General features: G+C 36.9%; 1 protein-coding gene across 1 annotated transcript in view; it reads left to right on the top strand.

Moving 5' to 3' along the window:
- Nucleotides 1–27,294, top strand: part of NEGR1 (neuronal growth regulator 1) — a 908,115-nt gene that overhangs the window by 708,396 nt on the left and 172,425 nt on the right. The window contains exon 6 of the mRNA XM_050804825.1: nt 7,610–7,761. Within this exon, the coding sequence (XP_050660782.1) occupies nt 7,610–7,761 (152 nt within the window). The remainder of the gene's footprint in view (nt 1–7,609; nt 7,762–27,294) is intronic.

The following is a 27,294-nucleotide window of genomic DNA, read 5'->3' as shown; positions in this document are numbered from 1 at the left end:
TTCAAATGTTGGCTCCTTCGTTTGTAAGCTCCTTCCACACACCTACCCATTCCTGGCTGCCTTTGCCTGGCAGCCTTCCACTACCTAGTCCTTTAGTCTCCGTGGGGATGTCACCTTCTCCAGGAAAGCTACCACAACAAGCTTTTTTCTACCTGGGGAGGGAGCTCTTCAAACGTACCTTCATGGACTCATATCTAACAAGCACTTATTACACTAAACACAACTTATTATTTTACTTTTTCATCTCCCCTGCTAAGCTCTAATCTACCTGGAAATGAGGATTCTGCCTTGTTCACTATCATGTCCCCAACACATATCATGGTATTTGGCATGAATGATACACTCTGTTGGAAGACTGCGTTATAACCTTTTACTAAATATAAAATAGAGCCATTCTTATTTTAACACACTTTCAAATTGGTGAGAGACTATTAGTACAAATGAATCCTGTCACCTTAGATTGCAGGACATTGTAAACCCCATACACGATTAGAGAAAGGAAGCTGATTTCTGTTGCTCAATTCTGGCTTCTCAGGATTTTTTCTTTGTGAATATAGTTTCTGAGAAATGGTTGTGTTGTTATATTATGGGGTAATATTTTACATTAAAGTCAAGGGAATATTGATATTAGAAAAATAGTTTAAGTGGTGGGGAGAAATCCAGTCATAGGTCAGGTTGTCAGGGATACAGGAACTCACAGCAGTCAGGGAGGCTTGACATCTGTACTGTAGCCATTGTTTATTTAATGTAGGGTTAAAAGGGAATATCCTCCCATGCGAATCAAACTGTCACAAGGAAAGCAGCCCAAAGGTCTCTAATCTAAAAGTATTAATTTCATTAAAATTGATAAAGTAAACAAGACATACATTTTAAATAGCTTAATAAAGTCTAGATTCATTAAAGTGTCTAATATATTATAATAACATTAATTTATTCAAATGCACAACTAAAGATAGATACCCCTTGGGGCTAAGACAGTGATGCATGATATTCTTCAGCCTGTTCCTAGGAATAAATGATATCATATTGTTTTCAAGCCTAAAGTATCAAGCAGCACATAAACCAGTAGGTTGCCATAGCAGCATATTCACATAAATTTTCATTTCTCTCTGGTATCTAGCAGTTCTTGCTCCTCCTCCTCCCTTTCACTTTTCTTTTTTGTTAAATCTGTGAAAAGCTTAGATGAGATTGATGATGCACATGTAATTGATACTGAGTTTGGCACATCTTGAAATCATGATGCCATGATCTTTTCAGTCACTCTCCTAGATCTTTTCTTTAAAAATAATTTCCTGAATGCTCAATATTTAATATTTTTCTGCCAGCTGAGAGGAAATGTATCTGTTCTAAGAAACAGACTCTATCATTGAACAATAACACCTATCATAATCTAGTGCCTACTGCATTTGGCGTATATGTGCATAAATATTACACATTAAATATTTTTCAAAACATTTTAACATTAACACTTTGTGATTGGCTTCATTTTTCCCATTTCACAGATGAAAAAACTAAGAATTACAAAAATATAAAAACAAAATTCATTCAGACAAGCACGCAACAATTACTCTATGCCTATTAACTATCTACCACTATAGTGCATGCTTAGAATACAATGAATAACAAAATCAACCTGGAACCTCCTCTAACAGAGTTTTACTCTAATAAGGAAGATGGACATTAATCAAAAATCACACAAATGTATGAAAACTTAAAACTGGAATGATGTTAGAAAAAGAAGTATTTGATGTTATGATGATGATTTGGCCAAGCCAAGCAGAATACAGTAACCTCATACCATCACTAGAACTTGAACTTTAGAGAGAATTTTAGAATTACTCTAAAATGCTGCTTTCTTGTCATTTGGATAGGTTGCATTTTTCTTCCATTCTTGACTATATTCTGCATATACACTGTGAGGAGGGACTTTCTTCCATCCAAATATTTAGTGAACCTCGAGGAAGAAAAACAAACAGTAATTGATACTGAGAGTGTGTGTATGTTGGAGAGAGTTTGAGCAGGGAAGGAGGGGAGAACCTATTGTACGTTTCTCATTTCAGGCTGCAAGAAGCCTGGGAGGCTGACTATGGGAAGCCGGACACAGCTGCTCTAACAGGCTGCACTGAAAGACATGACTAAGCCCCAAATACATAGTCAAGAGGCTTCTGGTCCAGAGATATATCCAGATAACATTTTTTTGTTGTTGCTAATTTTTTACCCATTAGACTCACCTCTTGGATCAAACCTGGCTTTCCAGTCCTGGGAGCCACATACCACTTGGCTATTTAGCTCTCTTGGTTTCATTCCCTGGCTTGACTCAATTTTCTTGAAGTACCCATGATTTCTGATTTATCTCTCCAAACTTAGATACAATATCCTGGTTTCTACTTAGCGATTTGAATGTCAGTTGCTACTTTGGGAGGGCACCAGTAGTCAGAGGACCTATACTTAAATCTTGATTCTGCCACTTATCAGATGGTGCAAGATAAATTAACCTAATCATCTTAAATGTCTGTTTTCTCATCTATAAAATGGGACTAATAATAACTACCTCCTAGGATTGCTGTGAAGATTTGTTGATATGTACATTTCAACATGCTTAAAGTTTTCTGTGTGTCAATTTTTCACACTCATAACAACAAGCATTATTGTGTACAATGCTGAATTTTTTTTTTTTAAATTTTGAGATGGAGTCTCACTCTGTCGCCCAGGCTGGAGTGAAGTGGCACGATCTCGGCTCATTGCAACCTCTGCCTCCTGGGTTCAAGCAATTCTCCTGCCTCAGCCTCCTAGGTAGCTGGGATTACAGGCTCCCACTGGGATTACCACGCCCGGCTAATTTTTGTATTTTTATTAGAAGCATGGTTTCACCATGTTGGCCAGGCTGGTCTTAAACTCCTGACCTCAAGTGATCCACCTGCCTTGGCCTCCCAAAGTGCTGGGATTACAGGCGTGAGCCACCATGCCTGGCCACAATGCTGAAAATTTTTAGTGTGAGATTACTTCAACCAAAAATGTATTGAGAACAGATAAAATGTCCCACTTACATAAAGCATTGCTGGTCACACTGAAAAGACTAGAAATACAGTCTGATTCAGAGCCTAGACACACACACACACACACACACACACACACACACAGAAAGAGAGACATGTGTGTGTGTGTGTGTGTGTGTGTGTGTGTGTATCTGTATATATATATATTACTCCATCCTTGAGAAAGGCATTATGAGATGTGTTGTGGAAGGGACCTGTATGCTATCTTAATGTCATCTTCAGATTTTCAGATAGAACTAAGGTCCTTGAGATAATAACTATGTCATATTTTTCCTCTATGGTTCCTAAGTCTCTTTCAGCATAGAAGGCATTTAATCATAATTTGATAACCAAATAAAACCTCATTTCTGTTAAGTCCATATAAGAATTCTACCATCACTCATGACTTTTTCTAAATCTTTCTCTCTTGTTTTAATTTGAGCTGTATCTTTAGTTCACACAACATCTTGGAATTCTGCAAGCCTACAGTCCATTGCTGACATTAACATTCCTTGTCTTCATAAATAAAACTTTTATGATTCAAGGGTTAACTTCCCCCACCATCTAATAGCAAAGATTGATTAATAAGACCATATTAACCTGCCCACTCATATAAAGTGAATTCCAGTCTCTACAAGATTTATCATTATTTGAGAATGCCTCCCTCACTCTTATTCCAAGTTGTTCTAATATTTAAAATGTTGTCTGATACTTCTTAATATATATTTCCTACATTAGAAATGAAGTCTTTCTGTGGCTGTTTTCATCTGCAAGTTGGTTTCTCTAGAGATATCTGTTGTTATTCCTGACCTGGAAAGACAGAGAGTGAACAATAGTCTTAAAATGTGGATTGAGGATGGATTTATATATAAAATGAATGAGGTCCAGTGTGGCTGCTCCATTGATTAATATTTTTGCAATCTTAGCAATCGGTGTTGATGGCTATGTGGTCAGTTTTTTGGGGTGATGTTGCTGCAGGCTCTCTTCTGGTGGTCCCAGATAGCTGCCGCCTGGAGGGAGGTTATGATTGTAAAGTTTGTGTCCATTTTACGAGTAAGAAATATGAGTATCCCTAGTTATCAGCAGGCTTTCCATGTGCTACTTCTGACTGACACTAGAAAATATAAGGGACTATTCTAATTCAGAAGTAGTTAGTGGATTGGGCTGTGTCACTTATGAGCTGACAGCATCTGCTAGCAAAGCAAAGAGCCTGCAGTTCACAGATTTACGAGGCATTGGCAAAAGCCAGAAAGGAGAAGAGGAGTGAGAGTTATGGTTCTCAATGTGAAGCAAACTTCCATTGGTGTCAGAGAGTAGAGGACAGCAGGGTCCACAGAAATAGAAGGATCTTATAACTATCTTCCTTATGATAAAAACTCAATGAAGAAAACTGACCAGGTATTTCCAAGTAGGCACCATATAGTACTGATCTATGCTGAAGAAATGGATGCCATATTTAACTCCGAGCTCCACGGAATTTGTTTGTCCTTTTTTTTTTTTTTTTTTTTTTTGGCAAGGAGGGGCAGATTTCAACAGGGGCTATAAGAGAGCATATTTCTTGTATAATCTAACTCAATATAAGAATGATTCTTTTTACAGAAACAAAGTTGTAGACAATCATATTAGAACAAATCAATTATGTAAACAAAAACGTCATCAATTAGAGAGCTCTTTTATCATTATTTGGTTTTAGTCAAGGAGTGAATCACATTAGGGTCATACAGGCTGGAGTTTCAAGGTGTGGCTCAAATTTATACAACCAGTAATTAAGGGTAGGCACGTTCATATTAACAAGGTCCCCACTGTGACTGAAATACCCTTCTGTTGTAAACACCCTTTTATGTGCTGGATTCTTCTCCTTGGCTCTGACCTTCTCAAGCAGAGATCATGGGTTGCCCAGTCTTGTCCCTAGTCACTCAGCCAGCATAGAGCTCATCTTTGTAGCAAATTAATGAATATTTTCAGAATTGATTTGAATAATTGAGAAAGCCCATCTTCATACCCCAGAACTCTGCAGGAAAATCACAAAAGTACACTCTCTATAGACATATACACCATATCAGAAGTCACTCTCTCACAAAGTCAGCTTTGCAAAAAGTCCTTCATCCAACCATCTACCAGATGAAGAGAGGTTTTCATGTGGTGTTTGAGGAGTCAGCACTTCTAAAACACACAACTACAGAAGAAAGTAAGCTTTAGATTTCTCTAGTAATTTCAGAAAAGTAGCTTTCCCTAGAGGGAAGAAAATTCCCTCAGGGAATGTAGTTTTCTTTTTATTGGCCATAATAACCTGCCTGACTGATCTGAGTAGCAGGTGTTGGAGCACTAATGCTCCACTCTGGTAAGGATGCACACGGTACTGCTGGCCAGAAGCCCAAAATGGGCCCACACATACAGAGTATGGATGTGCTGCATGATTCAGCAACATCTGTGGCTGTGCCTTCAGATACATTTAAGGGCAGGGAACTGGAAGCTAATTCACCCAGAAAGACAGCCATAAGGAACATAAGCATATAGTGTCATAGAGTATCTGAATTTACTTCCTCAAGTCTTTCCCCTGGGTCTAGCCAGTTGAAAGCCCTGGTTAATTTCTCTCTCAACTCTTCAGCAGGAAAATTGTCCTGGTTTTGGTCAATGAAGCACAACAGGGATTTAGTAGTCTGGGGAGTTTCTGAGTCCTCTGGAGAATGTGTCTATAATAAAGATGTGGGTGAATTGATTTAAGTCATAATGCCGAAACTTGCAAGTCAATGAAAGTGTTTTTTCACAGAGCATATATACTGATTAGTTAAAAATAAAGTTGTTAATGTGATGCAGAAAAATATATAATAATGACTATGGGAATTTAGCATAAATGTTGGTAGGCTTGAAATATGAGACAGAAGAATAAAAACTGCCATATCCATGATATTTTATGCCCTATTATCTTATGTCAGAGTTGGAGATCATTAAATTTATTGCTCAAGCTAAAGCTTGTTCAATGTTTATTTAACTCAAAGTTTTATTAATCTGATTAAAGTTTGCATTGGGGTAAGCCAAATTCAGCTATTACATGAAATATAAGTAATTCCCAGAGTAATCAAGTATGACTGCTCATTTTAATCTGCATTTAACTACAGTATATTTCATCTAAATTCAGGCGCAAGCCACATAGTATAATGCAAAGGAGTTCAAATTGAACTCTCAGAGGATGCCATTTATTAGCATTTTCATAATTAAAAAAAATACAAAAACTTGAACACATTAAAGAGAAAAAACTACCATGCCATTTGGACTATCAGTTTACATAGCCTATGTTGTGATCAGTGTAGCTCCTTTGCAATAAACTTTGGGTAAATTGTGGAGAAGTTAGTATCAAGTTGACATACTCATTGTAAGAAAATTTATATTTAGAGAGAGAATTTCTTGAAGAGGCCACTGAAGCAGGCTTACCAATGCCTATGTTGGGGGAACATCACCTGGACACCATTGACCTTTGTACTATTTATTATGTACCTAGGATATCACTATTTATTAAGTGCTTTGTAGGATTCAAATATCAGAGAAAGCATGTTCATTTAACCTCTCCTTTTGAGAAATTTAAAAGTGTTCAATTTATTTGCTTTGAAAAGGCTTGTGTGCATGGAAACTGCTAGAGAGAATAGTGCAAATGAACCATACAGAGAGAGAGGTAAGAGTCCTTTAAGATAAATTAGAAAAAGAGAGATAAATCTTCGGTTAGACCTAAATGAGGAAGGAAGAATTTGAATAGCAGAAATAGAAGGTACAAAAAATAGGCTACAGATTCAGAAAAAGGGTGAAGCAGAAGTAGGTACAACATGCATTGAGAATGGTGAAGCCATGCCAGCCTATTTCAGAGTGAGGGCCTCTGGTGGTAAATCCAGAGACTGTTGGACAATTCGTGTGAATTTAGGTATAGCTGAATCCCATACTGAAGCCTAGAGAGTTTTAAAGACTTTCCCCGGCACATTACTAAAATGTGGCAGTGATGGGATTCAACTTTAAATGCTATCTCCAATACTATATGGCTGTCTCTTTCTAGGTTTAATGGAAGTTATCTATCTGGGTTGTACAAGAGTAAAGTGGTGTTGACTCTGAACTCAGAACCATCCTATCACACTTGTAGGGTTAACTCTCAAGGGAATTATCTAATAATATCTGAAATGACCCAGACATACCAGCTTACCTAGAAACCATCAGTTTGTACTTTCGGTGGAATCTTTATATTTATTTCCCTTAAACTCCTTCCTGACTTTAGTAGATGAGGTATTATTGGTGTAGTGTGTTTTATTTTCTAAAATATGTAACAGTGCATAAATAGGACATGTAGCTATCCAAGCTCAGTTTGTTATATAGCACAAATAATCCCACAGGAACAGTCTACAGCTGACATGCAACCTCACTTCCCCCAAATCTACTAATGTAAGTGAAATGTAAATTGCACCATTATCACGTTATATGCTAACGTCAGCGTGGTCGAATTGTCTATGGGTTGCCATGACAACCCCAGCTAAGATAAAAATGAAACTGGTATTCACAATACATATTTACCTAGAGCTTATTTTGTCTTCTAGGCTCTTCAATGGCCAACAAGGAATTATTATTCAAAATTTTAGCACAAGGTCCATTCTCACTGTTACCAATGTGACACAGGAGCACTTCGGCAATTATACTTGTGTGGCTGCCAACAAGCTAGGCACAACCAATGCGAGCCTGCCTCTCAACCGTAAGTAATGCAATGGTACCAAAATGCTCCCAGGGGCCTCTGGGCCCCTATCCATCAGTAGAGATAAAACCTAAGAATAGAGTATGTTCATTTTAAAACTCAACCTGATGTGACACATTCCTCATACGTCACACATTCCTTACACATGGAAACTTTGCCCCCAAATCATATCATTGTCCAAAGATTTTATAATCCCTGTAGAAGTCTACGTGTATATAAAAAAATGTGTTAGAGCTGAGAAAGGAAAAAAAATACATGAATAATAGGGCTAACTGAAAAAAATGTCTTTGGCTGAAGTCAGTAGATTTGGTGAGATTTTGTTGTTTTTTAAATGGATTACATAATCTTGAAGTATAGATTAACATGGCTTAAATTTGCTCTTGGTTGGTTTTCATCAAACATTCATCTTGGGATAGCCAGAATTTCACAAGCCATACATAAAATGAAACAGCAAGTAAATGATCATGGACAAAATATTTTATCCATATAGATAATATTTTTACTCAAAATTGTATTTTAAAATATAACTTAAGATTTTATTCAAATAAATACTACATTTCTAATGTATCTTACTTCCTAAGGACTAAAAACTAGTAAAGAAGCACAAACACAAGGATCGGGTAAAAGGATAGAAACCTCCATGAATGTTTCCTCCTATAATTAATTTTACTGCTGTTTAGAAGCTGAGGAACCAACAAATTGTTGCAGCCACAAAATATTCTTAATTTTGAAATCAAATGTTTCTCAAAATGTTCAAAGAAGACTAGAGAGAGTATACTGTCTTTTCAGTGCCACAAAGTTATCTGAATTATCCTTATCTCTTATAGTTAATATTTTGTAGTAACTTGACAAATGTATATTTGTCTTATGATCCTGTTACAGTAAGCTATCTCTGAAAAATGCAAATGTTACGTAGTTCATCATAGCTATCATTTCCATTTTGCAGAAATGGGGATGGGATATATGATGTTCCTACAACTTAAAAATATACTGTAATAAGTTTCCATGATTTATGAGCTTTACATTACCATAATTTAAGAATTCTGATGTGAAATAAAATATATCAGTTTATATCACATCTTTTATTATCCCATCCTAATATTCTTTAGTACTCAATTTGAAAGAAAAGCATTGCTTGCCATGCAATAGTTATAGTATAATATGCTTGCTTAAGTTCCTTCCATGAGGATGATTTATTTAGTGAAATTATGAATAATATAAACCACTGAAAATATTATAAAGCAGTGTGAATTCCAATTTAATGTAAATATTGATACTTCTTTGGTATATTATTAATATTTTAAATGGTTTAAATATTCAAGCACTTGAAAGAATAAATGAATTAACACGGCAAAGTAAAGAAAAATTTAAGGCTTAATAACATATTAAGTTTTGCTATTTAAATTTTTAAATTACGTTCTGATTTTCAAAACTGAAACATTAATGAATATGAAAAATTAGGAACAAATTCCACTTGTGTAAACATTTGTTTTACTCTGGCAATCTTAACACAAATGTCTGGAAATAATATAGTGTTGAAAAGGCTTCTAAACGTAGTGCCTTCAGAAGAGACTCTCATCATCTCTCTCTGCCACTGACTTGCTGTATGCTGAGGTGCTATTAAGTACGTACAATTTGATTAATTTGTTAACAAAGGCAAAATATGAAAATCTCATCTGTAATTATGAACATAGCCCTGGAAGTTTGGAAAAATGCCCATATACTCAGAACCACTTGTACGACCTCATCTGAAGCTCTTACTGCCTTAAGCATTTTCATTTTGTCTTACAGTTATTTTTATATATATTCCATCTCTCCATCAAATTATAAGTTCTTTAAGAAGACAGGATCAATGTCTGATTAGTTATTTTATTTCCCATATCACCAAGCACAGTGCCTGCTATTTAATAAGCAATTAGTAAATCTTTAGTGAATACATGAATTAAACATTGAGTAAATGAATGGATGGATTAATGAATAAATAAATGAGTGAATGAGTTTTAGCTGTAGAATCTGTACTTGTAACCTCTACAGATACAAGGCAATATGACTGTAATTACAAATAGCACATCGTTAGCTTACTCTGAAACAGACTCTATTCTTATTTTTTATATGAACTTGTTCATTTAATTCTCACAAAATCCAAAGAGCTAGATTCTGTAATTCTCCTCTTCTAGAAAGGAAACTTAGAGAATATAAATGTGGCTGAGGCCAAATGGTTAGTGACAAAGCAAAACCTTAAACCCTGACAATCTGGCTTCAGATTCTAAGCTTTTATCTACAATGCCTACAGCCAGCAAAGCACAGCACTAGACGTTGGAAAGGGTTAGTTGGACTGGAACCCCATCCTGAAGGAGTTCTCAGATGAGTGAGAGGTGAGAAACAAGCAACCAGGCAACTATAATGCAATATGGTCAGTGGTACCATAATGGGGCAGAGAAGATGCTCTTACTGTAGTCTTAAGGGTCATGAAACAACTTTCATGTAGAATAGCCAATACTACCATTTGAATTATAGCTAAGGTACAACTGAAAACATCATCTTAGCAATGACTATCTCGTTTTCTGGGGCAGAACTTTTCAGGAGCTCATTCAACAACAATCATGTGCACAAAGTATAGTGGCACAAATAAGAGAATGATCAACTCAGTCAGTCTCAATGACTCAGAGAAAAATATAGAGGAGATGCCCCTTGAGGTAAAGGTGATTAGGGTGAGCCTGGGTGTGGGAATGGTGATGGAAGAAAGAGAGAGGCAAGCACGCTAGTGTGGAACCGCTCATGTAAAGACATGGCAGTATGAAACAATTCAATACATTTGAAGACACTATAGTACTTTAATATGGCTTGAATAAAAGGTAGAAGGAGAGTGTTGAGAGATGAGGGTAGACAAGTTGGCAGGGATGAGGATGAGAGAGTTGAAATGAGTTTTGGCTGTATCCTGGTTTTGGAGAGTTACAGAAGGATTTTAACAAGGGAATGATACAAACAGATTTGGTTTCCAAAAGACACTCTTATGCACTGTGAACTGCTAAACCCAGATATTAAACTTTTAATACTAAAGGTAAAATAACAATAATAATAGTAACACCAAAAAGAATAGCAGAGGCAAGAGAATTGAGAGCTAATTAGGAGATAGCCATCAAATCTGGCAAAAAAAAAAAAAGGAAGGGAGTTGCAAGGATCTAGATAACTCCTAATGTTTAGTTTGCATGAAATTAGCCAGAATAAGTGCATAAGAGAAGAATTGAGGCTTTCAGATTTTAGGAGGAGGTAGAAATTAAAGGAAAAAATTAGGTCATTTCTAGACATTTTTAGTTCAAGGCAATGTCTAATAGGTAGCTGGGTATAAAGTCCAGAATGGAGACATAGATAAAGTTATCAGAGTGGAGGTAGTAGTTTCAGCCATGAGAGTAAATGAGACTTCTCATGGAAGCCATGTAAAGTGAAAAGATTACCAAGGACAGAAATCCAAGTAAAATTAGCATCAAGGAGTGAGCCTAGGAAGAGAAGCATCCTGCAGAAGCAAGCAAATTGAATGTGAATGGAGATGCCTGAGGAGGGTCGGCACTGTGGAGTGCTGTGAAAGCTGTGAGAGCAGCCCATTTCAAGAAGAATGAAGAGTCGGCACTGTCCTGTGCTACATCCACTCAGGGAACATCTGAAAATCAACCACTGTCTCTGACAGTTGGGCAGTTAGTTACTGGTGACCTTTGCCAGAGCAGTTTCTGTGTAAAACTGAGAGTAGAAGCCAGATTTCTGTGATTAAGGTTAAATAAATAGATGAGGAAATAGAGACATGGATAATAAACTGCTCTTTTCAGAGGTTAGGCTATGAAAAGGAGAAGACAAGGCTGATGTTATGCCTTGATGTCTAGCTGCTGGTCTGATTAGTATTCCTTTCTGATTAATATGGCCCAGCGGCTGTGTGTGTATCAGCAGCTCCCTGACCTGCAAAGATACAACATCCTAGCATTTGATGAACTATACTATAGTGAACTTGCAATGTTTTCTGGTTTTCTGCAAGTCTCCATCATTTTCAGCTTGTTCACTTCTTTCTCACGTCTTTCTTGGGTCCCAGGGAAATAAGCAAATTTTTGATTTAACGTGAAGACACCTTAAACCCCTTTATCTTCCATGGCCTGTAGGCTTTAGGCAGTAATTGTAAGAGAACCTGTAATTTTAAGTAGAGGTTTTAGTAATTTCATCAATAGAATTACTTTAAATTACTTAAGGTAAAAATGTATGTTTTCTAAAAGAAAAAGAAAGCAAACTTTATGGTGGAAAAACTACCGGAAAGCTAGTATACAATGAAGATCCCTCATCCTCTAGATTCTCTGTCCAAAAATTCTTGAAAGATTTCTACGTTGTAAAAAGTACAAAATTGGAAGGGAAGAGAGGGAAAGACAGAGAGGATATTCTGCAGATCAATGTATATTAGCCCTCAGGAAAGAAGTGTTTTAACAAAATTTATAATGGGTAACAGTATGCCAACCATTCATAGCAAAATTCTTATTAAATAAAAAATTGGAGATTCAAAGATATTTATTTTATTGTTATTTTTCAGTGCATTTTTTGCTTCCTGAACATGAGCAACTAAAAAAAATGTTTCTTCCAAGTCTGTTCATTAAAGACTATGAACTGAGTGGTCCCATCCTGCCATCTATGGGTTCAATTCATCAAATGTACACTATCACTTAAGTGGGAATTCAGTAATCAGTACAACATAGTCATTTCTATAAGTAAAACATGTTGTACACGCTTTGTTTCTCACTTCCACAAAAGTACAAATATTTATTATAGGACACGTATTCAAGACTTGCCATCTAAAGGGAAATAGGAGAAGTAATTAAGATGGAAGAAAGCTGCATAAGCAAAGTGCTTAGAATTCACACAGACTTAGTTTAATACAACCCTCTCCTGAGACCTAATACATGGAAATATTTGGTACAAATTGAGTCTCACTTTCGATAAAGACTCGTTGCTTAAAGTCCCAAAATAGATAATGATAATATTGCTGTGATGTGTGGATGCTAAACTCCCCTCTCAGGTGTTCCTAAAAATATAATGTCAAATCCTTTACTGTAATATGGGTTCTACAGGTTCTAATGATGCTATAGGGATCTCTCTCTCTCTCTCTCTCTCTCTCTCTCTCTCTCTGTGTGTGTGTGTGTGTGTGTTTTACTCATGTATGCATTTATTCAAAGTAACAAAGCTTTTGTCTCCGAAATATTACACGTAAAACATTCAAAGGACCGATCAAAACTGTCTTTTCCCTGCCTTAGCAGCCCTGTGGAGACAATAATGAAGTCCCAATTTTAAATGCTTTATGCTGTCAGGGCTTTTTAACTTTCTGGAATGTCTCCTTTCATATAAGAGAAAATTTCTTCCCAGCTTGTTTAATGTGATGGGCATCTCTTCTTTTCAGATAAAAAGGAAGTCAGTAGCTAGTATCCAAAAGGAAATGGAAGAGTCTACTGAAGAAAGTAAGAATGAGAGTAATGTAGCAGTTTTTCCCTGGTTAGATTCAACCGATGCAAGCAAACAGTACCTTTCAACTGATTTGTTGAATATGAAACTAGCTGTGTCCTTGCAAGTAATATTTCAGCTCTCTGCTTGCTTCAGATGTTCCCACATGCCAGTAAGCAACGGTACAGGCTCTGTTACTTTTGCCTATTACAATGAACCCTGAAAGGTGATACCACAGATGTGAATGACTCATATTTTAGAAAGAAATTTATCTCTCCTCTTGTAACTTAAAGGAGATAGGGTTTTCATTTTGGTTGAAAGAGGCAAAAATAAATTTAGACTTGGTGATTATTGAAGACAGAGTGCTGTGTGAGCTAACCTGCTTTATCCTTGCAGCTTTGAGATGTTAATGAGAAGGCTTTCCTGGATGTTCTAGTAATAAATATTTAACAAAAAGTAGGTTTGCAGTTGTAGGTAGAATGTGATCCAGGTATATAGGCCTATCTAATCGTTCTCTACCAAACAAAAATAACACACACAGACATAACCATCACACAAATCATGAATATACACACATTTGCTGAAGTGGAGTATGAGTAAAGCAAGAGAATATTTTTCCTTCCCTATCTCATACCTGGAACATGTATGTATTTTCAAGAAGATAGACACAAAATGGCCTTTTAGTGGCATATGGAAGAGACAATAACCAGCAGGCTGAAGCAGTCAGAATGACTGTTGAAGTTTATGGTGCTCCAAGTCACCAAATTGCCTCTAGTGAAAACCACATATTAGTTAGCGGAGCTTTAGTTACGTTACGTTCGTCAGTGCACAGAAATTGGAGCTAGAAGATGTCTCAGATTTTACATAGTCAGTTTTCTTCCAACTTTCTTAAGCAATGGAACCCTTTATTCAAACCAAATAAAATCTATGCGAACTCTTAATGTATGGCAAAGATAAAACTGGAGTTAGTTTGGTTAAGTTGGAGACAAATCTTATTTTCCTATCCATCATATTACATAGTGACCTTGAAGCCTCCCAAGATGTCATACAGTTCCAAATAATTTGTTTTGAAAACTTCTTGTCTAAACCAGTTTTTTCACTTTATAGGTGAGGAAACTGAAGCCCAAATAGGATGAGTCAGAGTCCAGAGTCAAGCAACATAACTAGGGTTAGAATTTCATTTTTACTACTCTTTTTCCAGTGCTTGTCCCACTACACAGGTGAAACACCAAAAGCTTTGAATCGAGCAGATCTGAGTTAAAACTATAATCCTTCATGAAGGATTGTAGATGCTTTAGTCACTTGACCTATAAAATAGAGGAAAATAAATTCTTTTTATAGGATTATTGTGAAGATTAAGTGAGGACGTGCAAAATCGCCAATACACTACTAGTCTAAAACAAGTGCCTATTAAATGCTAGTTTCTTTTTCTGTCCTTCTCATGTATAATTCAAATGTTGAAGGGTAAACACAGGCAAGCACAGCTCTATATAACCTGAATAACTGTGTAACTTTATTTCACTGGATAGACAAATCAGTAGCACCGGTTCTTTGATTCATTTATTAATGCACTATGTATATCATTATGATATTGTCCTTTTTATTAGAATTATTAATTAAATCAGCCATGCACGTAAGCATTCACTTGTCATGAGTAAAAAAAAAAGTGGAAAGGTTGTACAAGATTAATTACTCTACTGATGTGTTTCTCCCAAGTTAACAGACAATTTGACAGCGGCATCTTCAAGCTACTGGTACAGGACATACATTTCCCACAGCTGACAAAGGGTCAGTAAATTTGGAAGGGAAAGGAAGCTTTGGTATTTGGCGTTGTCATTGATCAGCCTTGAAATATGGCTTGCTTATGAGGATTAGGTACCAAAAAGATATAGAAAAATAAATTAGAGTTTCTAAATTAATCACAAAATTTTACTAGAAGCCCTACCCTTGGAGTCAAACTGGCCTTAAATTGGAGAGCTCCATAGCAATTAACTGCCTGACCTCAGCATACCAATCTATAAAATGAGGAGACTAGACTAACTAGTCTCCAAGTTACCTTTCAGCTGTAATGTTTTCAGATCCTAAGAAATCTGTTCGTGTTTAAAACATAGTATGTATGTATTGATTGTTATTTTTTAAAGTTAAACTTACTCTTTAACAAAGTAGAAGTGCTGCCAATATTTTTACCTTCTGTATATTTTTGTTATTGAACTCAAAATTATTTTTATTTGACAGAAAAATGCATTTTAATGTGCTTGTCTCTGTAGTGAGTTTCCATAAAACTTAGCTCAAGAGCACTGCCGGTCTAATCATTTTGTCATCTCTGTACAGAATTTTACTCTCCAGAGAAATTTCCTTTATGTTCACAGTTGCAACAATCTTGGCCAGTAACCTATGAAAAAGGCACTAGAATAGACATTCTTGCTTGCTATTTTATTTCACACAGCTCTAATCCTGTAACTAATTAGGCCAAAATGTGACTTGAGTATATGGGGTTGTGACTACTAGGGCTTTGTAAAAATGAAAACATGCCAACATTTCCAGTCAAAAGAAAACATATCAACAGAGTCTTTCTTCAGTATGCCTTTCCTGATCATTTCTCTCACAAAGCCTTTTGGAGGTCCTGTGAGATATTTCTTTCCCAGCACTTCTGAGAAGTTTCTTGGAGCATACTTACCCAGCATGCACTGTGTTCCCTGTAACTGTGACTCCATCTAAAGTGAGATCCAATGGTTTGAGCACATAATAAGGTGGCAAAGTCTAGGCCACTGTATCACCTTCACTTCTGTGCTGTGATTTCTTTCTCTGAAAATGGAAATGTGACCCCTAATAAAAGATCCAGGAATATGTGTGAACAAAATGATTATTATGAAGTTCTGAGTACCGTTATGATTAAACTTCCTATTTCTCCTTAGAGTGAAACATAGTTAATAGGGTGCTCCACTAAATGAAAAAGTAAATTGAAATTGGCTCTTTTTTTGCCATTCTGATGTTCCAGATAAAGGTAAAAAGAGGAGGAATTAACTGTGAAAGCAATAATATTTCAATGGGCCACTCTTTCTCCAAAGCACTGTAAATTCAGTTTTAGTATCCATAAAACTGCTAGGGAAAAGACTGAAATGGCATGTCTTCATTGAATGTGTCTATTCAGTGTGGACTGGATTTCCTTTCTTTATAAATGTAATTCAATTGGGATTTCTCTGTAGAGATACAAATTATCTATCCACACAGTATATGGCTAAATAAGATTTGAATAAACCAAGCAAGGCTTGCTTGCATGGAAATGTTATTTCACCTATACCCTGGCCAGGCATTTATAGTAGGTTGGATTTTCCAAATTTTAGCTTTTTTTTTTTTTTTTTTTTTTTTTTTTTGAGACGGAGTCTCGCTCTGTCCCCCAGGCTGGAGTGCAGTGGCCGGATCTCAGCTCACTGCAAGCTCTGCCTCCCGGGTTTACGCCATTCTCCTGCCTCAGCCTCCCAAGTAGCTGGGACTACAGGCGCCCGCCACCTCGCCCGGCTAGTTTTTTTGTATCTCTTATTTTTAAGCAAGACTTCTCTTTCAACAATTTTAAAGAAATGAAGCAACTTCAGTTTCCTAGCTCTAAAATGTGTTTTTTAGATAGTTGCACAATCTTCAGTTCCTTTCTTTGAGTCAATCCAATTAGTGCATATGTGGAGCTGCTTAATTAGTGAGGCAGATCATAATTCTTGCTGAAGAACCACTAAAGTCACAATCAGTCCACTTAGAAGGAATTCCAAGTTTTCTAAAATACTTTCTAAGACAAGAGTAACAACACACTTTCCTATAACTGGCAGAATAATAGTATATGCTCTAAGAATTAGTGACCACAACTATAGGGAAATTTGTTTTTTCCCAAAAAAATTATAACTCCTTGGGAGCACTGTAGTTTATGATCTGCATATAAACTGTAGATAATAACTGTAATCAAACTGACTAACCTTAACTAAGTAAACACATTTTTAGGAAGACTTGCATAAGCGATAGATGCACACTGCAGGCTTGACTCTGCAGGCTTGACTCTGCTGGAAAAAGATACATTGAAAGGGTTTATTTCTCTCAAGCTAACATGTGCCTGTTGGAGGCCATATTTGACATCCTTTCTTACACCCATTTTGCTTCATTCTGCAGAACCACCTGTATTTCTCTAACATTCTTCCTGCCAGCAACACCTGAAAGAATGAGCCTCACATGCTAAAATAATCTAAGACTGCCACATATCACTGTCATGAGAAACTTTCCATTTATTATTTTCGTTTCCTGGTTACTATGCTCCTTAATTCTTTTCTCTCTCTTATTATGGTGATTGCCATATATTTTTTAAAGTTTTTTATTTTAAGTTACTGACTCACATTAGTGATAGGCTCTTACCTGCTATTTATTTATTTATTTTTACTTTCTGTATCCTTTCCTCTTATTTCTCCTTATTTCCTCTTATTTCTCCTCAATTCCAGGACTTAATCATCACCAAAAGAGACAGATAGATGCTTCCGTAACCAGGAGTATAGATTCAGAACGGAACCAAACAGCCTCTGAATAGGCAAGCCTGAAATTGCTTTTGAAAGCTTCATCACCAATAATGTAATCAAACTTAGCTTACCCAAAATTGATTTAAGTTGCAGCCTAAGGGCCAACCTTTGACCAGGGCAGCGTTCACACTTGCATTGATTCTGCCTGCAATTGAATTACTCAGGCAATTCTGTGCGCTTTTAGCTTTAGCCCTGGAGTGCAAATGGCCAATTTGGGAGGCAACTTGCTTGTGCTTGAAATTTGCAGAAAGATTTTCTCATACATTTCTGGGGAAAAGCAGGATTACTTTTTAAAAATATTATCTTAGTCACAGAACTCGCTGCCCAAAGCACATTTTGTTTCCTTGTTTTCATATTTGTTTTGATTTGAGAAAACTTTGTTTCCCCCAAAGAATCTCTTCTGACTTTGGAAAGATGAGGTCTGCTCCTTCCATATGTGTACGAAAATTTAGAGGAAATGAAAATTAATGAGAAAAAATAAGGCAAAATAATATGCTGCTATTAGATAGAGGGAAAGGCCAGAAACACACTATATTTTATAGTTCTAGGGGCAAAAGTTAAAAAAAAGTATGGTTATGAAGCAAAATAATACTCTGTAGGTCTGTATAGGATTGTATTCTATGACAAATCCCTACCTTTCTTTCTAAAATATTTTATAAGACTGGCATGAAGAAACATTACAAGATGCTTTTCTGCATCATAACAGTCTTTTGTTAAACACTTATATTTTCTATAGTTTTTCCCTTTGTACTGTATGATCAATCGTACATTATCTACCCTCCTCACAAAACTTCTTTCATTTTCACATAACCATACATCTCCATGTGTTTATTTTACATAATTATAAAAAAGATTCAATTGTATACCTTGCAAAAACTTCTCCATATTTCTATTCAGTCTTCCTAAGTAATATTTTATGGCTTCACTATGATACATTTAGTGGTGAATTTTTTTTTTTTTTTTTTTTTTTTTTTTTTGAGACGGAGTCTCGCTCTGTCACCCAGGCTGGAGTGCTACCATCTCCATGTGTTTATTTTACATAATTATAAAAAAGATTCAATTGTATACCTTGCAAAAACTTCTCCATATTTCTATTCAGTCTTCCTAAGTAATATTTTATGGCTTCACTATGATACATTTAGTGGTGAATTGTTTTTTTTTTTTGTTTTGTTTTTTGAGACGGAGTCTCGCTCTGTCACCCAGGCTGGAGTGCGGTGGCCGGATCTCTGCTCACTGCAAGCTCCGCCTCCCGGGTTTACGCCATTCTCCTGGCTCAGCCTCCCGAGTAGCTGGGACTACAGGCGCTCGCCACCTCGCCCGGCTAGTTTTTTGTACTTTTTAGTAGAGACGGGGTTTCACCGTGTTAGCCAGGATGGTCTCGATCTCCTGACCTCGTGATCCGCCCGTCTCGGCCTCCCAAAGTGCTGGGATTACAGGCTTGAGCCACCGCGCCTGGCCGGTGAATTGTTAAATATTTAACCGAAGTAAAGGATGTGTATAGGTTGGGCATAGTGCCTTGCTCCTGTAATCCCAGCATTTTGTGAGGCTGTTGCAGGTGGATTGCTTGAGCCCAGGAGTGTAAGACCAGCTTGGGCAACATGACAATACCCCATTTCTACAAAAAATAGACAAAATTAACTGGGTGTGGTTGCCTACACCTGTCATCCCAGCTACTTGGAATGCTGAGGCGGGAGGATCACTTGAGCCCAGGAGGTCAAGGCTGCAGTGAGCCGAGATCATGCCACTGCACTCCAGCCTGGACCACAGAGTGAGACCTGGTCTCAAATTTAGGGGAAAAAAAAAAAAAAAAAAAAGGAAGTGTATAATGAGACTTACAAATAATAAAATATGCAATTATCTTTATTGTAAATTCCATATAGTCAGTTGCTTCTCACAGATTCTTTCACTGATTTTTGGCAGAATCTTGTATCTGTAACCAGCCTATGATTATAATCCATATATGTGACATGCATGATGTTGCACATGGAGCTGTATTCTACCTAAAAGGATTATTCTAACTTGAGTAAGAGATGATATTTTTATGATAATGAGTTAGATGAAAATAACCTGTGCAAATTTTTTGCTGAATCAGAGAATAGTTTTGGAATACTCCAAGAAAATTTCTCCAATTTTTTGTGTCGACGTTAATGTAATGGCCACAGACATGACACGTTACGTTTAATCCCTATTAACATTCACTTCATCATTTTCTTAAGTCTCGACAATCAACTAAATAATAAATCAACCTGTAACTTGGACCTTTTGCCAGTTTCCATGGTATAAACATTCCCAACATGGCTGATTTCAAACTACCAAGTGATGTTACTGAATGCAGAGTTGGGAAGAGATGTGCCATATCACACACCATTGTATAATATTTCTACAATACAGAAACAGGGATGTGAGTAACCTGAAGATTATAAATAATAGTATACTGTAGTAAAGTAATTTGGAGGTGATGAGGTTTAGTATCATTCATTAATTCTAAACTTATAGAATTTAATTTTAATAATGGCTGTATTTAATAAATAAATAGCAGAATTTCTACAACTTTCTCAATTGGCCTTATAAGCTAGTATAAGCCAGCTTTAGCATGCCACTATTTGAATGACTATAAAGGAGAACACAGTTTCTCCCCATGTAACCTACATGACTCTAGACAAATTACATAACCTCACTTATCTTTAATTAGTCTATCTGTAAAATGGAGTTAAAGGAGTAATACCTAGCTCACATGGAGGTGGAATAATTAAATAAGATAGACATAAAGTGCCTGGCTCCTGGTAAGGATTTATACATTATGGCCTTTCTTTACCCTCTTATATAACTTCAATGCCCCCCCCCCCCATTATTTATATAGTCTTCTTCACTTTATTTTGAGGTAAGGATGATTCTATTCTGCATCTCCAAATCCATATAATGACCTCTGACAAAATTAGGATTTTATTTTGTCTCTATGATAAACTCATGCCTACCTAAATATTGTCACATGCATGCCACATTTCTTGTTTAAATTTGCTGCAACACAAACCATTTCTTTCTTACAATTGACTCTTACTATGCTTCATTCCCACTCCACAGTAGATTTTAAGCAATGTTATTCATTTATTCCTAAGGTATGAGACCTCAGAGGATGCTTATTTTGCAGTGTCTTTATTCTATGAAGCCAAGAGAGAAAAACATGCAACCTGGTCATAAAAAGCATTCACATATTAGGGCGTATAAGCCTGAACATTAACATCACAATAGGTTCCAAATCTATTGTTATCTTTCCTCTAACTTGGCCAGAGTCAGGGGAGGAGGAATTTATATGTCAAACTGCTTTGAAATAGGTGGAATCAGTTCCCTTTTATATCATCCTCTCCGCTACCAAAAAAAAAAAAAATATATATATATATATATATCTTTTAAGTAGTTGTATTGTTTTATTTTCTGATTCTTCCTAACTTCTTAGTTATTTAAAGGAAAAAAACACATTTGTGGGCTGCATGCTTGGGACATAAGATTGACCAATAACGTCATAACTTTAAAACTTAAGTATTTTTTCACATATTCAGTTTATTATCTATATGCCAAGTCGCATGCTGTGTTGGGAATACAAAGTTCGGCTAAAATAACTTGATTCATAACCTTTTGGAGATTGTCAATTTTGAAAGGGAGGTTGGCAACACAAGCAATTATCACAAAGTGTAATTAATTCTTAGGGGTGATAGAAAGAATGACTAATATAAGTGAATAATAAAAATCCCATGTGGCTGGAAAACAGAGGACGATTACAGGTAAAGTGGACAGAGCTGGGTGAAAAGAAGGGCAGATGATAGCTTCTAAAGTGGACTTGCAAGGAAATGTAGTAGAAATGATATGAGCCAAAAACATATTTTCATATACTATTGCTAGCTTTTAAAATGTGAGTGACAAATGAACAGTGATTACTAGAATACTGTAATGCTTTGGTTCGTAAGATGTGTCATAATGCATGTGAAATAATCCCAGTTACTAAGATGAAGCCTACTTTTAGTCTCTGCCTTAAATTCTCTATGACTTTTGATACTCCACAGACAGTGCACTTATTTATCTTCTCATATATTTCTGGAAAATCAGATATACTTGTGCCAATTTTTTCTTAAAGGAAGAGTAAATTACTTCACTGTTGATCTATTATGCTGATCAAATAGTAAGATAATAAGTACTGCGCTATTTAATGAAATGTTTAAACTTTTTCTAATATAACCTTCCCTAACTTTTTTCTAGTGCACTGTTAGTCTATTGATTAATTCATACCATATTTGTTTGGTCTAATCTCCTTTTCCTTCAAATTATACAAGATGTTTCAAGAAACTCCCCAAAGACATTTATGAGCAAAATCTTTCGTCTCTGAGTAAAGTAATACAGTTAAATAGTCTTGCCCCTGAGTGAATCCATAAAGAAATTCTCTGTATAGATGTATAACAACTTGTCGTCTGATTAGAGAATTGTCTGATTGATAATGGCATGATAACAGCTGATTAATAAATATTAAAACTGATTTCAGTGATCTGGAAACCACCCCATAAAGATAAATTACCAATTCAGCTACAGTTTGCTCTAGCCAATGAATTACTAGCCATAGTATATACTGTCACCAGCCCCAGATCAATGAAGAAATAAGTTCTCTAAAGAAGAACTTGCCTTTGTATGTTAGTTGTTTTTTGTTTCATTTTGTTTTGCTTTCATTTCTAATAACTTATATCTCTAGTCACAGCCTACCATCTTAAAATTGGTTATAATAGGAGCCTGATGAGAGAGCTGAGATGGCTTAGCACAAATCCAGCATCACTGTTAATCAGCAGGTAAAATAAAAATGTTTATGTGTATTATACCCTACTAACTGATGGGTGTGAGAAAAGAGAAGTATTAGGCAAGAAGTGTAGCAGCCTTTATTTAGTATGGCTCCAGTAAGATCAGACTTAGTATCTAGGCTCAATTAGAGAATAAGAAAAGGCAGAACTTAACGCACTGCTATATCTTGATACAGATAATCATGACTTCAGGAGTTCAGAGAGAGTGTGTATCAGTACTGGGGAAAAAATAGCTCCAAGGGAGTATTCTGCTGATGGTAATTCAGAATCATTATCTTCAAATATAAAGGACAACATTATTATCTTTTGTGATTTAACAATAGTTGAATTCAACGTGAGATAGGCCTAGCTTTTAACAGTTTTGGAAAATATTATGTTATGTTGTTGTTGTTGTTATTGTCGTTGTTTACAAAGGAGAGTTCAGCAAAGAGACAAGCTTAGACAGAGGACGCTTTCAGACTAGAAATTGGTCTGATTACCACATAGATGGATAACGGAAAAAATCTGGAACCTATTATAATATTTTGAAATGACTATTTAAAGTGCATGTGCATAGGCCGGGCGCGGTGGCTCAAGCCTGTAATCCCAGCACTTTGGGAGGCCGAGACGGGCGGATCACTAGGTCAGGAGATCGAGACCATCCTGGCGAACACGGTGAAACCCCGTCTCTACTAAAAAATACAAAAAACTAGCCGGGCGAGGCGGCGGGCGCCTGTAGTCTCAGCTACTCGGGAGGCTGAGGCAGGAGAATGGCGTAAAAACCCGGGGGGCGGAGCTTGCAGTGAGCTGAGATCCGGCCACTGTGCTCCAGCCCGGGCGACAGAGCCAGACTCCGTCTCAAAAAAAAAAAAAAAATTAAAAAAAAAAATAAAAATAAAGTGCATGTGCATGTATATAGCTAGATTGAAAATCACCCAGTGTTGATTTCAGTTCTTTATGGCCACTACTATGTGTATTGATTGTAACCAGTCCCTTCTAAAAGACCAGGAGATACATAGTCATCTGGGTTTCTGTTTATATTTCTCACTTCAGAGTGGGTTGGCTGCTCCTCCAACATTGTTGACAGCTTTTTGAAGTTTGCAGCCGTGTTAGAGGCTTCTTCCTAGGTGATCCCTTAAAGCTATAAAATTCTAGCCTGACTTCTTTAAGATAACTTCTGCAATCTTAATGTCTAAAACAAAGGTCTAGAAACAAAAGCAAATTATTTCATCTACATTTTACTTCACCATTAAAATTCTATCAAACCCAAGTGCTTAGAGACCCTCCACCAAAAGGCAGGAATATTCCAAGAACCAATTTATCATTTTTTATTCATTAACATTAAAATCCTTTGAGACTTGAAAAGAACTGACAAAAAAATTACAATTCTGCGAATAACTTTCTAGACAACTTCTCTAAAGCATCTGTGTTAGTTAGAATTAGAAACCGTAGCAAGTGACAAAACCCAAAATAACAATGACTTAAACAACTTTATTTTTCTCTCACATGGAAGCCCGCAATAGCCAGTTCAGGACTTGGAATAGCATCACTGTATCAAGGACGTAGCCCCCTTCTATGATTTTGTTCCAGTTTGTAACATTCATTCCTAGGGTTATTTTTTGGTCCAAGGTGGCCACTTCAGTTCAAAGCATCATACCTATACTTTAGACTTTAGGAAGAAGAAAAGAGGGAAGGAAAAGGTCTCATCCCCTCCCTTTATAAATAATTCCCCAAATCTGTAGACATCACTTACACTTATGTCCCACTGACCTTTACCTACATGGCCACACTTAGCTGCATGGGAAGTTAGAAATTTTGTTCTTCGCTAGCATTCTTTGCCAAAAATTGTGGTTATCTTGTTATAGGAAAAGGATATAATAGATATGAAAAGAAAACCAGTAGTCTTTACTACAGTCTACCCTTTTGTGATGCAAATATCTAGGCATGCCCTTCCTTGTCCATCTAGAACACACTCATTCCTGTCAAAGATAGAAAACCATAGTTTCTTCATCAAGATGCTAGATAACTGAGGACTAGAATCTCTGAGTGATTCACATTCTTCTTCATCAGCCTGAATGTGACACGCTGTCTGATGATCTTTTGGTTAAAACAAGTTTTGTGTGTGTGTGTGTGTGTGTGTGTGTGTGTATGTGTGTTTTCTGTCATACACAAGCCCAACATACTATGGTGGAATACGAACCAGAAAACTGCAATAGGACTCTCATTCTGAGAAGAGAAGGAGGAAAACAAACAAACAAAAAAGAACAGCAGTCACTTACACACCAATGATCAGATCCTGCCAGTGGGAAGAGTCAAGATTCACTTTTCCAGCAGTACAGTCTGTTGCTTAGATAACTTCATGGGCAGCCACTCATTCTGTGCTCTGGGAAGAACTCTCAAATTCTTTGTCCTCTGTGGCTCTTGCCTGTGTCCTCTGGAAGTTGTTTCTTGGACACTATGCTCCAGGATCACTTATCAAGAAAGCACTGGGGCTGGGCAGCTTGCATGGCCCATTTTGTACTGTTGCAGACTGGGGACATCTTTAAAGGTTGAACATCTACAATAGTAGACAAGGCTTGTGGTTTCTTTGACAAAACAATTTGCTCAAAAACCTAGTAGCCTTCCAATACAGTTAATTTGATTCGTTAATAACATTAGGGAAAGCTTTGTTTGTTTGTTTGGGATGGAGTCTCTCTCTGTTACCCAGGCTGGAGTGCAGTGGTGCGGTCTCGGCTCACTGCAAGCTCCGCCTCCCGGGTTCCCGCCATTCTCCTGCCTCAGCCTCCCGAGTAGCTGGGACCACAGGCGCCCGCCGCCACGCCCGGCTAATTTTTTGTATTTTTAGTAGAGACAGGGTTTCACCATGTTAGCCAGGATGGTTTCGATCTCCACCTCGTGATTCGCCTGCTGTGGCCTCCCAAAGTGCTGGGATTACAGGCGTGAGCCACCGCGCCCGACCGGGACAGATTCTTAAGTAGAAAGGGCTTTGAATGCTGATAGCACCAATGCCTCACTTACTATCCTCTTTGTTTTCTCTCAGCCAAACAGCAGTTACATTGAGGAGATCTGAACTGGTGTGCTTGGTTGGAAAGGCAATATCCTTAGTCTTGTCTGTGCCCTCAAAGTTCACAGACTTCCCACAGCAAGTGCGTTAGTCTTCTTTGATGTCGAGGTTGATGCTTTGTAGCTATTTCTCTCTTGCTTTGGTTGGAGACAGAAGCAACTGGCTTTTTCAATGTTGCAATCATAAATTACCAGGCTCTTAATCAATTTAGATTGTAGGGAGCATGAGCTCCTCCCTTAGCAGAGGTGTGTATATTCCTTCCTCTCTCTGTAGATCAGCTAGCACTATACTGAGTATATGAGTGAAAGTGGCATAATGCAGGCAACACATATGAGTGCTCCACATTCTCCTATTCTCCTTCTTCCCTGAAAATTATCACATTACAGATTTAGTCTCAGAATTATTTTGTCTCAAACAGCAAACAAATAGTTGTTCTCCTAAAGATGTTCACATTCCATAATACCCCAAATGAATAGGGACCTAAGAATTATCAAAACTAAATGGACCCAGGAATAATCAAAATGGTTTGTGTATTTTGAGTTCAATGAGAAGTTAATTGTCTTCCCTGAATAAGGCATCATGTATACACAGAACATATGCACATCACTTGATGTAGAATAAGTATGGGCTAAGGGAAATAAATTATTAAGGCTTCTAAGAGGTTCCCAAGTCCCTTGGGCTAAAATAGAACATAAATTTATTGGTATGTGCTGTATCTTGTAATGATGGGACAATAACAAAGAATTCCTAAGACATGAATGCTGTTTCTAAGTCACTAATAATCTATAAACTCCCATCACCTACTTCATTCCTCTCTCCTCTCCTCATTTTATACATGAAGAAATTATCCCAGAAAGAAAAGTTAGTAACTATTCTTTGGCATTATTTGTTAATGGCAGAGCCTTGGTAAGAACTCAGTTTCCCTAATACTTTATTTTTGCAACTGTGCTAAAAAAGACTAGAAATCTGAGTCAATAACTGCAAAGCATCTGAGATTATACCCTACTTACAAGCTAATGTTGTTAGCTTGCCACAATCTCATGGATGCTGGTAGAAAACACAAGACTCCTGGGTCAGAGATATAAAACTTTATTTCTCACAGCAAAAACAATAGGCAGAAAGTCAACATGTTTGCGTCAGTTTCCTAAGCCTCAGCTCCCATAGGGATAGCATGGCTAGCCATTATGGATGCGTGTACATGCAGTAGTTTCTGTTACAAGAGAACGATATTGAGTTTAGGGAATCTAGTATTTTGCAGAAGCCAGTTAAGTAAGCCTGCTGTTTTTCTCAGAGGAAGACATGACTTCATCCTGTAAGAAAAATGGCCTGAATAAAAGCATTTACTTTTTATCCTCTACTTGGGTCTTTCATTTTTGGCATTCCCAACAAAACAGGTAACAGCAAAGCATGCAGCAGTGCAAGAGACCCATAAAGAAGTGTCTCCCCACAATCTGCAGATACATAGAGATAAAAATGGTAGGTGTACCCTTTCAAGGGCCACACTCCATTAAATAGCTAGGCTTTACGGTAATTCTGGTTGAGTCCCAAAAGGGCCTTTTTAAGTCACCAAAATCTAGATTCTGGGCCTCTATTTCAAAAGTCTAGGGAGTCTTTCTTGTCATCTGCCTAGGACTTA

Source organism: Macaca thibetana, chromosome 1 (assembly GCF_024542745.1).
Source record: "Macaca thibetana thibetana isolate TM-01 chromosome 1, ASM2454274v1, whole genome shotgun sequence".
Lineage (NCBI taxonomy): Eukaryota > Metazoa > Chordata > Mammalia > Primates > Cercopithecidae > Macaca > Macaca thibetana.
The sequence above is the reverse complement of the archived record's forward strand: the minus strand, read 5'-3'. Positions and strand labels throughout refer to the sequence as shown.